The sequence below is a fragment of the Oncorhynchus masou genome, chromosome 12 (assembly GCF_036934945.1).
Source record: "Oncorhynchus masou masou isolate Uvic2021 chromosome 12, UVic_Omas_1.1, whole genome shotgun sequence".
Taxonomy (NCBI): domain Eukaryota; kingdom Metazoa; phylum Chordata; class Actinopteri; order Salmoniformes; family Salmonidae; genus Oncorhynchus; species Oncorhynchus masou.
The window spans coordinates 38,624,889-38,638,906 of record NC_088223.1 but is presented as its reverse complement, the minus strand read 5'-3'; the positions used below and the strand labels follow the sequence as shown (position 1 = coordinate 38,638,906).

General features: G+C 43.9%; 1 protein-coding gene across 2 annotated transcripts; it reads right to left on the bottom strand.

The window, feature by feature from the left end:
- Window positions 1-386: 386 nt before the first annotated feature.
- ncdn (neurochondrin) lies at window positions 387-9,800 on the bottom strand. 2 transcript variants are annotated; one of them, XM_064980488.1, is made up of 8 exons: window positions 9,782-9,800; window positions 9,366-9,442; window positions 5,963-6,167; window positions 4,587-5,840; window positions 2,084-2,328; window positions 1,689-1,904; window positions 1,213-1,355; window positions 387-1,059 (listed from the first exon to the last, which is right to left on the bottom strand). In XM_064980488.1, coding segments are annotated over exons 2-8 (2,487 nt in total). In that variant the 5' UTR covers window positions 9,368-9,442; window positions 9,782-9,800; the 3' UTR covers window positions 387-637. The 2 variants fall into 2 exon arrangements, with proteins under 2 accessions (XP_064836560.1, XP_064836561.1); XM_064980489.1 differs by lacking the exon at window positions 9,782-9,800 and adding an exon at window positions 7,177-7,227 and having other exon boundaries at window positions 9,366-9,427.
- Window positions 9,801-14,018: the final 4,218 nt, after the last annotated feature.

Sequence of the window (14,018 nt, the reverse complement as noted above, 5' to 3'; positions counted from 1 at the left end):
AATTATAATTATTAGTGTCACTCAAAATAAATAGGGTCTTCAAAATAACTTCCAACGCGTAATCTATGCATCATTCTGGGATGTGCCATGACCCAAAATGCCACACTGCTGTCAGAATGCCATCTAGCGGTAGAAAAAGCAACATGCAAAGATATTGGTTCACTTTAACTACAATACCACATAGTTACTATACCAATTATATTAGTCGAAAGTGTGTGTTCATAAACTGCATAACTCCTTTCAGAAAACAGGAACATTGGTTTTAATGCATATGTCCTGTAAGTGTTTTAAATTTCAGTAGTAAGCAGGACAGCTTTGAGTGTTGATACCATCTCTTCTCTGTTGAAGGAACATTCTGCTTCAAAATGAAAACACTTAAGATGAAATCTTTAACAAAATAATTATTTTATTCTTAACTTTCATAATGTAACAGACTGCTTATATACAGTCATACCATCTTACATACAAGTGAAAAGTTTATCAGGAAGCGTATGACAAAGCAAGTATAGCCTGTTACTAAACAATGATATATTCAGCCATTTTGTCAGTCTCGAGGCTGAAGTTTTTCCTGATCATGTTACGTGTCTGCTCAGGAAAAACTCATTGCCCCCATCTTCATGATCAATACACAAGTGCTTCAGTTTGTGGTAAGGGATTTCCTCAGACTGTCCATGCTACCCAAGGCTCCCTTGTCACTGCTCTTCAGGAGGACACTGATCTCCTGTCGACAGAACGGGCACTGAAGTGCCACTGCGCAGAGGGCCTCCTCTAGTGCCCCCTTGGTGTGGGGGTCAGGCAGGGTGCTACAGGAGCCCAGCATGGCGAGGGTGTGGTTGAGCCAACCCTCCTCCCTGACCAGGGTGATGATCCAGGGCTGGGCCTTCACACAACCTCCCAGGGCCTGCAGACCCAGCCTCCACAGCTCCCCAGCCTCCTCCCACCACTCCTCCCAAGTAGGGCTCACCCTAACTGGGCCCGGGCCCGAGCTGGAGTCCAGGGCACCACGGAGAAACCGCAGGGCTGCGGAGAAGAACCGCCTCTGGCTTGCTTCAACCGGAGCTGGAACATGGTAGAACAAATACAAAGACAGGCTTCAATGAATTTAGAGGGAATGTATTAGGCATACATTCATACAATTGCAAAAATAAACAATTCTATTAAGACAGAAATTGGCCCGTTCACTCATCGAAAAACAAAGCCATGTTAACTCACCTTTAGGAGCTGGTTTAAGCCTGCCAATCATGAGCCCCAGAGTACAAAGATTGGCAGCCAGGACCAAGAGGCGGGGTTTGTGCAGGAGAACAGGAAGTGCTTCACTCAACAGTGACTCAAGGCTTCTGAAACAAGGGTCCTTTCTGAGAGACAAGATAGTGCATAAATAACATTTTGTCACACAGGTTATATTGTAATGTTATGCATCCCCAATGTGAACTTGCAGTTAATGAAATATTTACCGTTGAGGGGGAGATTCAATTTAATTTATTTTATAGTCAACAACACAAAACGACCCCATTTTGCTGTATAAAAGTCCATCCCAACGAGTCACCAGTATCTGTAAATTAAACTATGCCATGTGTGTTTTATAGCGCACTTGTGTGCATTTCAGTCTCTACAAAACATTAGTTATACAACACATATGTGTATTTGGGTCTCAGCAAGGGCAGCGGTGTGTAGTGTTTATTTTGTACCTGACTCGGTCCGGCTCCGTGACAGTGAAGTTGAGCAGGGCCGAGCAAGCTGTCTCCATACTGGGGTCCCGGGCTAACGCTACCCCTCCCTTCCCCCGCAGGTCACCCCATCCCTGGGTTAGGAAGGTCACCAGGAGACCTGGGGTGTCCAGGGTGAGCAACACCTTTCTTGGGGCGTCCTCTGCAGAGAGGTGGCACAGAGCTGGGAGGAGATACCTAGAGGGGGGGGCAGGAGAGAGGCTGTGGCTTAAGATCCTGTTTCTCAAATGCGGTCAACTCCTGATAAATGCACACAGCTTGGGACTGTCAGCACAACCTGCACTAAACCCAGTATGCAGTTACCAGGAGCAGTTTTTTAAAGAATTCAATTGGGACTGGAATCAGAGTCAACCTACCTTACAGCATCTTTGCCTGTCCAAGCCCCTCCCTGTGAGCGGTCGCCTACAGACATCTCCGACATCCAATTGGAGAGACCCTGGTCCTGACTCTCTCCATGCAGATGGCTTCTGGCGTAGCCCATCAGAAAGGGCAAGAGGGCAGTCACTTCCTCCTTGAGACATGAAGTCTCTTCGGCGAGCCAGGCGCAGAGGGAACGGAACGTGGCGAAAATGAAGGGGTCGCCGTAACGACTCGGATCAACCTGGAGAAAAATACTTTAAAAAGTTAGTTTCAGAATCAGAGTTAGCCTTCTCTTACAGGAGTACTCTTTGAGCAAAACTGAAAGTGTGATGTAAGTTAAACACTACCGTATTGGGTAAATCCATTTGAATTCAATCCCTTTTTGACAGCACCCCTTTTGATTTGAACGAAGCCTTCAATATATTTTCCCATTGTAGGAAGGCTCAGAAAGTGACTTTTTGGACCTGAATGTCAAAATGTAAACGTGTTCAAAGTGAACCCATTTTGCACACCCCACCATACCATGAGACATCCATGTCTTCATCACTGGAAAATATAGCCCTTTGCACTTCTACCCATAAACAGGTTGAAAATCTTGAGACTGATAAGCACCTAAATTGGAATGTAGTGGCTGTACAGTTAAATGCTATACATGAGTATCAGAGCTCAGGGTCTCTGCTCCACAGCTCTTTATGGGTTTTGACTGACAGTCGTTCTGAACTTGACCACCGCGTGCAACAAGAAGTTGGCCACATCCCTCCCGCTAATTTTGCAACTTTTGCATATTTTTTGTTGTCCGAGTGAAGAAAATGCTGCAAATTACAAGGACTCGATGTATTGTGAAAAGCGAGACGTTGAGGATTCAAACCAATATTACTTTGATGTCATACAAGCAAGCCAAACGCCTGCGAGTCCAAATGTGCACTTCACATCTCCATCTCATAAAACTCATGTAATATACAGTGTCAATGTTTATGATCACTAAGTTTGATGTACAGTTACAAAATGACATGGGTTGTCCTGTACAGAATGAGCCTGTTTGTTGTATTGTGAAGACAATTTCCCGCGGACCACACATCTGAACACACTCACGAAAGCGAAAGCCTAATACTGTAAGATTATAAAATACAATTTAGCTAGTCATGTTGGAAATAGAACAAGCTTTCAAATTATGCCCACCTGACCCAGAATGAGATTTAGTATGGACCGCTTTTTGGATTGCGCAAACAGTATTTGTGTAAAGGCGGGGGGATGCAATGCTGTGTTCAAAACAACTATACGTGTGCTTGCTCTAGTTCCTCAACAGCACAGCTAGAAGAGCTAAAAAAGAAACACTTTATAGCTGAAGACTCTTCGAGTCATATAAACGCATTGAAATTACTTAGGAACTGTGCACACTTAGGTGCGTGGCCACTTGGAAACACCAGTTAGACCGCTCACTCAAAACCTTTGTCATGTCTTAGGTTGCACCTATCCCAAATTTTCCAAGAATATTCTTATCATGTTACTGAATGTATTTCCAGATTTCGTTAAAGAAATTAGGTAAAGGACAGTAAAATGCACATAATATCAACAGTGTAATGTTTGGATTCACTCGTGTCAGGTGAACTGTTGTGTCCTCAACTTTTATCTAATAATTTTCCCATAATCTCCAAACTGTTTCCTTTTAATTGTTACCATGGGCATGAATATGCTTTCCATATGTCTTCTGTAAGAAACATTTCAATCTAGCCCTATCCATATAGTGGAACAGGTAAAAAAGTTAAATTAAAAATTAAAATCAAATACAAATTCTTTTTTTTCTTTTTTAAGTTACCTTAAAAATGTAAATTATCCCAAAATATATATTCGCATAGACCCAATTTTACATTATCTGAGGTTCTTGTTTTGTGCCCGCCATCAGTTGAGGCACAAATCCTACAATTCTGTAAAGCAGGGTCTAAGCTACGTGAGTATTACATTTTTTTTTAAATTAAATCAGAGTTCACCCATATTTTGATAATTAACATTAAAAAAAAGGTTAACATTTATTTTATTTTAAATAAAAACATTTTTCAAGATTTTAGAATAGTTTGACAACCCTTTTTGTGAGCTTTTAAATGATATCAAACTCAACCGTTTAGCTTTTCCAGTGATGAAGAGGTGTAATGGTAGGGTGGTTATGCAAAATGGCTCAACTTTGAGCACCGCTATCTTCTGAAAGTTTCGGCATTCAGGTCCAAAAAAAGTCACTTCCTGACCACTTCTTCCATAGGCAAAAATGTATTGAAAGTTGTTTTAATCAAAAGGGATGTTGTCAAAAAAGCACTTGAAATCAAATGGATATACCCCATTGTGAATTTTGTGCGTCTGTGCTTTGTACTGTCCACGACACAGTTATCTTGTGGGAAACATGATTTGAATTTTACTCCACCTACACTTTCTTACAGACACTCTGGTGTCTCACACGCTGGTGTGAAAAATGAGTTTGAATACAGCTTCTTCGCCTCGTTCTCTTACCTGCTGCAGGTGATAGATGACTGCCGAGAAGGCCTCCTCCAGAACCCGGAGAACCTGCCTGCTCTGCTGCAGACTGAGTCCAGTGATGGCTGTCTGTGGCTGGGCATCGCTCTGCTGGGCGACTCCCTGGCTGCTGCAGGCCTGCTCCATGGCCGCTTCCATGACGCGGAAGCAGGCGGTGAGTGTCTGTTGCAGCTGGGGACTCAGCTCTGTATCGGGGGGCTCCTCCAGGCCCATCCTCACCTCCACACAGGCCCGGTTAACCAGCAGGCAACAGAACTTAGGTGGCCCCACAGGCTCCCAGCCGCACAGGTCCAACAGGCAGGCAGAGAGGACTAACACAGGGCCTATTTGACCTGGGGTCAGCTTAGCCTGCAGCATGGGCCTAAGGGCCGCCCACAGACTGACCATAGTTGGCATTAGGTCAGTGTCCTTTGGTGTTCCACCTGGCGAGGGGAGGAACTGCGGCACCAGGGCACACATATCGAGCTGGGTGAGGCCAGTGGCTTGGCAGAAGTCTTGGGAGACTCTGGCCAGGAGAGAGAGGAGTTCGGCTGGGTGCTTACTCCAGGCTCTCTCTTTAGTTTTGCCTGAGAGCAGGGCACCAAGAAGGGGTAGTCCTTTTTCATGGCTCAGTGTCTGCTTCTGCCCCAAAGCCCGACAAAGAGCTGGGACGGCACCCCTGGCCAGGAGCTGATCTGGGCCCCGGGGTAAAGCACACACTGTAATCAAAACCTGGTAACAGTCTGTAGCCAAGGCCTCATCCAGTTTGACTGTTGAATTGGAAGTTGGAGCTCCATTTTCTGCAGTACCTTCCTCAGAGCCTGTAGGGCTCGTCGCATCTTGAGACGGTGCTTTGAATCCTGCAGTGTCCTGGACAGGCTCTTTGGTAGTGTTCGCGCTCTGTGATGACTGTTCATCTTCAGCCTGGCTTGGCTGGTCTGGTTCCATCCCTTGTCTAGCCTGGTGCTGGGCTTGTTTCTGCGGGCTCCATTTGGGCCCATCGGCCAGCAGCCCTAGCAGTAGAGGGATGGTGGTAAGGAGCTGTGGGTGGGCAGCCATGTCTGGGTCTGTGCTGAGGGCAGCCAGCAGAGCTGTGCCCAGAGACAGAAGCTCCTCTGGGGGCAAGCCGGAGGCATCACTCCCCCGGACCGCAGTCACCAGCAGGCGAGCTGGAAGACTCAGCCCCACCGCCTCAAAGATGCGCCGCAGTGTCGCACTGTCAAGCTGGCCTGCTGGACACAATCGTGTAATCTACAGAACAGAAAGTGAAGGATGGAGAATATGAAGGGTGAAATATTTTTTTGTTACCCACCATACCAGATTAAATACAATTACTAAGGGTCTGAGATAAGGTAGACTGGTGACACTCTTACCAGGAGGAGTGCAGCGAGTGTGTGGCTGTCGTTTTTGGCGTGGGTGAGTGTGTGTAGACAGCGCTCCAGAACCTCTCGCTGGGCAGCAGACAAGCCATCTATCGCCAGTGGCGCACCCTCTCCTTCCTCACTGCCTGTGTGTTCGCCACTGGAATCACTCTCGGAGCTCACAATAAATGTACCCTCAGCCATTGCTAATGCCATCCTGTAAACACAATATACATATCAGTGGTGAAAATGAGTGAGACAGAGATCCAGACAATGCCCTATCTTCAAAATTGAGGTAGGAAGACATCAACCCCTATTGCATCCTGTACATTGGATTAGTAAGCAAAAATAAACCACTGCCTTTTTTTGTCAAGAGCTTACCTCAAATTAGTCCTTTTGGAAGTTTTTCTTGATAAGCCATTCTCATCATTTGTGTCATTGTTATGGAGCACCACTCCTTCACTTTGTTTTCTGAAGTGCAAAGGCCCACCTGAACTCTTATATTATTAAATAAATCTTGTTGTGCATTGTATTTTGTTCATGTTAGCTGTGTAGCTAGCTAGACTAACTATCCCAAGATGTACTCTTAATAGGTAGACCAAACCAGTTTTGATGATTTCTGGTATTTCATCAAAATAAATCAATATATTTTTGGACTCATTCAAAAGTTTTTACCTGATTATGTACAATACCAATGGAAAATCATGTTTAAAGTTAAATTTATATTCCTAAAACGTAAGTTGAAAAGGATGCTGTCGCTGCTTCCTGTTGACAAGACATTTTGAGAAATAGCCCAGTGTCCAAATCAATAACCAACAGTTTGTGAAATATTAAAGACCTAAACATAGTTTTTATAAACTGCACATACACCAAAAAAACAAACACTGTGGCAATAAACCACTTTTCGATTAGGGGGATCAGGTTGTATGCGCTGATTAAACTAACACCTAAACCCCCCCACATTATTCTTTATTAGGATCCCCGTTCGCCGACAACTAGTCTTAACGAAAAGGACTTCACATTAAAAAAAAGCATTAACATGTAGTGTGTGTTTGCATTGATCAGTTACACATACACATCAGTACATACACACAAAAAGTAGGTCAAACGGGGGAGAGGTGTCGTGAGGTGTTGCTTTATTGGTTTATTTTTTTATAAACCAGGCTTGCTGTTCACTTGCACTATATGAGATGGAAGAGAGTTCCATGCAATCAACTGTTCGTTACCTTGAATTTGTTCTGGGCCTAGAGACTGTGAAAAGACCCCTGGTGTCATGTCTGGTGGAGTAAGTATGTGTTAGTGTTGCGTGTAAGTTAACTATGCAAACAACTTGGAATTTCAAACACCATTTTTCTTATCAAACAAGAACCCAGTCAGTCCTCAACACTTAGCCAAGAGAGACTGGCATGCACATGATTAATATTAATACTCTGATTACAGGGAAGAGCAAAACGTGCTGCTCTGTTCTGGGACAGCTGCAGCTTAACTAGGTACTTCTTTGCAGCACTTGACCATGTGACTGGACAATAATCAAGACCAGATAAAACTAGAGGATGCAGTACTTCCTTTGTGGAGTCAAAAACCCATGGAAACTTGACGTTTTTTTTTTAAACATTACTGGTTCGAGAACAAACTGAAGAAGATTGTCATCAACTTTTTGGAGAGATGAATTTTGAAGGGGTCGCCAAAACAGAAACGCAACACTTTTTTGTCAAGTACTCATATCATTGCTTGAGAGGGGGGGAAACGAGGTTGCACATCCTGATAAAACTAACAGTTCAAATCCCACAGACTCTGGGAATAATGTGTACATCTTTGGTTAGAGGACAATTTGTAGAACACAGCAATTTTGAATCAAGTCGGTTGCCAACGCTGTAAGTGGAATGCAACACTTTTTTGCTAATCACTTCGATATCATGCTGAAATCAATAGAACAGAGGGAAAACGCTTTGGGATGTAGCGCTGTTTACACTAACACTATTCAAAGGCCACACGGAAACTTGGAACAACCTATACACGGTTGGTTAGATGAGAACTTGTAGAAGGCTTGTCTATATTTTGAAATGTCGGATATTGATTTCGGGAGGCTGCCATCACAGAAAAGGAACATACCACTTTTTCTGTTAAATTAAACAAATAACGACGCAGCATAGGATAGAAGTGACAATGGTTGGCTGCTATTTAAGTGATAGCTTGACAGTCAAATTCATGTATTGGTGTGCGGCATGACTTACAGAAACCGCCCCAAATTGTCCGTGCCATTTCCTTAACTCCGCGTTCAAAGTCCTGCGCATCCCAGCGCGCGTGACAAATCAACAGTACAAAACCAAATATATGTATCCGTTTTAAACAATCAATCTCATGTCATCACGATGGCTATACACTTTTGTACTAATCACCAATCTGAGGAATAAAGGATGTGTAATTCCACTCAAATGTTACAGGGTGAAAAATGCAAGCTTGTGTAAAGTAGTAACAAACTGTCCACATTAGGGAAATTAGCGCCATAGAATAATATGGCAAATTATTCTACATGTCACTTTAAGGTGATGATGGTATGTTGCCCACTCAAACTATTGCAACAATGACATATTTCTCATTTAACCAATTAAGATTTTTTTTAAAGCTCTCAAACAATTTCTCCGCGCTCTAGACCAGTGTTTCCCAAACTTGGTCCTGGAATCAGCTGTGTTAGGGCAAAAGCCAAAACGTGCACACAGGGGGTTCCCCAGGACCGAGTTTGGGAAACACTGCTCTAGACTAAAGCCTCCACAGTGTCTGTGCAGCAGCCTGGAATTTGACATCCCTACTCTTAAGGAGCCTTGTTATTAGCCGAGGTAAACTGGCTCTAACAGCCAAATATTCCATCTAAACATGAATCGATTCTCAATTACGATACGCTTCCAAAAACAAAGCCCTTTTCATATCACACCAATACAATTTCACAAAAGCAAAATATACACTTCACCAGTTATCAGTTGCAGCTGACAGTATTTTTCAGTGACAACACGTTTCTGGCGACCTTCTACACAGGTGTTCGGTGCCGCTGTAACATAGAAATATGGCCATGTGGAAACACGAACCTGGCCTAATCCTATAAAAAAGGTGAGCGCCAATTTTAACGTTGTATTTTTAGGAAAATGACTCGCTGCTATAAAAGATAAGGTCCTTATTACTTCCTAAACCGTACCGTATGCGATTAATGTTAATGTTCAGACCGAGCGTCGGGGCTCTTGTGGAACTGAGAGTCATGCTCAAGGGCTAGGCTAACTCAAATTAGTAAGCTTTCCAAAGTGTTGTGGCTAATGAACTCATATCGTTCACGTTCCCGCGTACATATATTTTAGCATTTTCTTTGGCATACATTGAAAACTGTGATAAAATAATTAGTGGAAGTAGCTACAAACATACTCACATTTAGGCTAGCTGCGTTCTTTATTTGTTCATTCAACTTTCAGCGCTGCACAAGAGAATGAGATCCACGAAAGCAAGCTGTCAAAACATGAGATGGTTAGAACAACCAATCAACGTGATCAACAAATTATAATCGGCCAATCATGAGGAGGTTCTTTGACATGTAAGGACGCCATTTTGGTTGGTGGCCCGTTCTGGGAACGTTTTATATTTTTGTTTGGCAAAGCAAAATATTGGCACATTATTTCAATCCCCTTTGATAATGTTGTGTTTAGTCATAGCAATAAAAGATTGCAATTACTTGGCTTCGTGAGACGGACGTGATTGGATTAATCGTGTTTAGGTTTATATTGTAGCGACCCCCACAGACTGCTGCGTGTTATGTGTTAGGCTAGGTGGTGGTTGTGTTGTACTTACCAGTCAGTACCCAGTGTTCGCGGGGTCCGACATGCCAATCAACCTGCTATCGGCCAATCACGGGAATGCCTGGAATGTTCTGATGCCGGGGATTCTGGCGGTTGGTGGAGGGGGGTTGGGCAGGGGGATGGAGCATTGGAAGTTAAGACCAGGTTTAGCCTTTGTTCTCTCTTACGTCTGGGCTTCACACGAGGTCACGGTTGGCTTGTGGGGTATCTTTCGTTTATTTGGCGTGAGCTACGGCCAAACAGTAGCCTGTGTAAAGTTGGGTTAATAAACCGTCAATTCGTAAACTCAACGCTCTGTATGGACAATTGTTCCTTTATGATCTAGTCAGGTCATTACAATATTAAGTCGCAAACTTAAGCAAGACCTCTCAGAAGCCAGTTTTTGTGAACTATATTGAACAAAAATACAAACACAACAATTTCAAATATTTTACATTGTTACAGTTCATATATGAAAATCCGTCAATTGAAATAAATAAATTAGGCTCTAATCTATGGATTTCACTGGGCAGGGTAGCCTAGTGGTTAGAGTGTTGGACTAGTAACCGAAAGGTTGCAAGGTACAAATCTGTTGTTCTGCCCTTGAACAGGCAGTTAACCCACTGTTCCTAGGCCATCATTCTTCAAATAAGAATTTGTTCTTAACTGACTTGCCTAGTAAAATAAAGGTAAAAAAATAAAAAGGGGCGCAGCCATGAGTGTGGCTGGGAGGGCATAGGCCCACCCGCTGGGGAGTCAGGCCCAACCAATCAGAATGAGTTTTTCCCTACAAATACTCCTTAGAAGGTGAAGAAGCCAAATGTGGAGGTCCTGGGCTGCCATGGTTACAAGCAGTGTTTCCTCAAAGCTGCACACCCAAGACTGCCACGCAGCTCCCCAGGACTGCCACAGAGAGAAGCACGAGATTGAACTTCACTCAACTTTCTAGAGCAGTGGTCACCAACCGGTCGATCCTAGTCAATCGCCAAACATTTCTGTAAAAACCTCAACGATAAAGCCTTGTATTCCTTTTTTTTTGTCACAGGCTGTTGGCGGTAGGTGCACCCATTTCAGATGCCCTGTGCGCCTGGTAGGCGAACTGTTGCCATTTTTAACCATTTCATGTGTCTGAAGGTAAAAACTCTGCCTTCCCGGCTGGCCCAGAGAGCAAATCAAGTTCACTGTAGGCCTACCGCTGGCCAATCGTATGGCTCAGATGACCATGTCTGCAGTAACGTAGCAGACATAAAAGAAAGCTACAGCAAAGTTGATACTGTGAGATTTCAAAATGTTTAAAACCATGACTAGAGCGAGACTGTCAATGAATACCGCAAAGATACGTTGTTTTTAAGTTCTTACTCAGCACTGTCAACACTTTGTATTCATCGCTTTTACAATCCATAAAACACGCATTCTTCCTATTTATACAGCATTACAACAAGTATTGCAGTAGTATTGAATGAGTATTAAAGTGTATCTATAGGCTTCCGTTATTATTAGTGGCAAGTTTTTATTTAATATCAAATAATATTTCCCTTTCGCTGTTCATAGGAGTAACAACATGAATTTGTGCATGAGGCAGAAATGATGCGGTGTGACTCGAGTTTCGCCATCAGTTGAAACACTGTGTCCTATTTCGGTCAGTGTCAGTGGAGGGAAGGGAGAGCTGAGTGATGTTGAGAGGCGGATCCTCAGTCAGCTGTTCTCTCCCTTGCTGAGACTGACCATCAGCATATCGGAGCAACCCAGAGCATATCGGAGGATTTCTGCCGATCTGGATCATTACACCGGATCAGTAATCCGGATCATGGCAGCTAGCTAGCTGCAAACAGTGGCAACTGTTAGCAAACGCCTCTGTCCCGATGCTAGCAACAGCTAGCCTCGAGCTAGGCCCATGCTAATTCTAGGGCTACAATACCTCCTTTGCCAATTGGCCTGGATCCTTTATTGTTCGACACGGAGCCCTATCGCGACTGGACTGCCAATGTGATCGCCCGATGTGGTCTCTTACGATATCGCCGCAGAACCATCTACTTGCCCCGGCCCGCTAGCTTTTCTGAATGCTGTGTCGCCTGATCGCCCAGCGTAGTAGTGACTACCGAACAGCACCCTGACTCACCTATTGCTGCTCTTTTGACCCTATGATCACTTGGCTAAACAGCGGATGCCCCCTGGACTGTTTCAAAAACAAGGTATCTCATTTTGTTTACCTGTTGGCCCCAGCCTCGATCTCAGGTCCTGTATGTACCTAACTGACCAACTCTGCCCATTCATCGCCATTTACCCGTTGTCTTAGCTCTCCTGATCAACACCTGTGATTGCTTTATGCCTCTCTCTAATGGCAATATGCCTTGTCTACTGCTGTCTTGGCTAGTTTTTGTTTTATTTCACTGTAGAGCCCTCAGTCCCGCTCAAAATGCCTTAGCTCTTTCGTCACCACCCCACACACATGCGAAAATCTCACCTAGGTTAATTGATGCCTCCAGAGACAAAACCTCTCTCATTGTCACGCAACGCATAGGTTTACCTCCACTGTACTCCCATCCTACCATACCCTTGTCTGTACATTATGCCTTGAATCTATTCTACCACGTGCAGAAATCTGTTCCTTTTATTCTCTGTCCCAATGCACTAGATGACCAGTTCTTATAGCCTTTTGCCGTACCCTTATCCTACTCCTTCTCTATTCCTCTGGTGATGTAGAGGTTAACCCCTGTAGCCCCCAGTTCCACTCCTATTCCCCAGGCGCTATCATTTGTTGACTTCTGTAAGCATAAAAGCCTTGGTTTCATGCATGTAAACATCAGAAGCCTCCTCCCTAAGTTTGTTTTTTTCACTGCTTTAGCACACTCCACCAACCCTGATGTCCTAGCGGGGCCTGAATCCTGGCTTCGGAAAGCCACCAAAAATTCTGAAATTTCCATCCCCAATGACAACATTTTCCGCCAAGATAGAACTGCCCAAGGGTGTGGAGTTGCAATCTACTGCAGAGACAGCCTGCAGAGTTTTGTCATGCTATCCAGGTCTGTGCCCAAACAGTTCAAGCTTCTACTTTTAAAAATCTATCTTTCTAGAAATAAGTTTCTCATTGTTGCCACTTGCTACAGACCCCCCTCAGCCCCCAGCTGTGCCCTGGACACCATATGTTAATTAATTGCCCCCCATTTATCTTCAGAGTTTGTACTGTTAGGTGACCTAAACTGGAAAATGCTTAACACCCCAGCCGTCCTACAATCTAAACTAGATGCCCTCAATCTCACCCAAATTATCATGGAACCTACCAGGTACAACGCCAAATCTGTAAACACGGGGGCACCCTCATAGATATCATCCTGACCAACCTGCCCTCTAAATACACCTCTGCTGTCTTCAATCAGGATCTCAGCAATCACTGCTTCATTATCTGCGTCCGTAATGGGTCCGCGGTTAAACGACCACCCCTCATCGCTGTCAAACGCTCCCTTTAAAACACTTCAGTGAGCAGGCCTTTCTAATCGACCTGGCCGGGTATCCTGGAAGGATATTGACCTCATTCAGTCAGTAGAGGATGCCTGGTTATTATTTAAAAGGGCTTTCCTCACAATCTTAAATAAGCATGCCCCATTCAAAAAATGTAGAACCAGGAACAGATATAGCCCTTGGTTCACTCCAGACCTGGCTGCCCTTGACCAGCACAAAAACATCCTGTGGCGTTCTGCATTAGCATCGAATAGCCCCCGTGATATGCAACTTTTCAGGGAAGTTAGGAGCCAATATACACAGGCAGTTAGGAAAGCAAAGGCTAGCTTTTTGAAGCAGAAATGTGCATCCTGTACCACAAACTCCAAAAAGTTATGAGACACTGTAAACTCCATGGAGAATAAGAGCACCTCCTCCCAGCTGCACACTGCGCTGAGGCTAGGAAACACTGTCACCACCTAAATCCTGTCAGGTGGATGGATTATCTTGGCAAAGAAGAAATGCCCATTAACAGGGATGTAAACAAATGTGTGCACAATATTTGAGAGAAATAAGCTTTTTGTGTGTATAGAACATTTCTGGGATGTTTTATTTCAGCTCATGAAACAGGGGACCAACACTTTACATGTTGCATTTATATTTTCGTATCAAAACTATCTATTGAACACTTATTCTGTAATTGTTTGCATAGTGAGGTGTTCTGGACTGATGTGAAGTTCTAAATTGGCCAGAAAATTCATAAACCATAGAAATAGTTTGACATTATTTTACTACACTGATTCTACAATTGA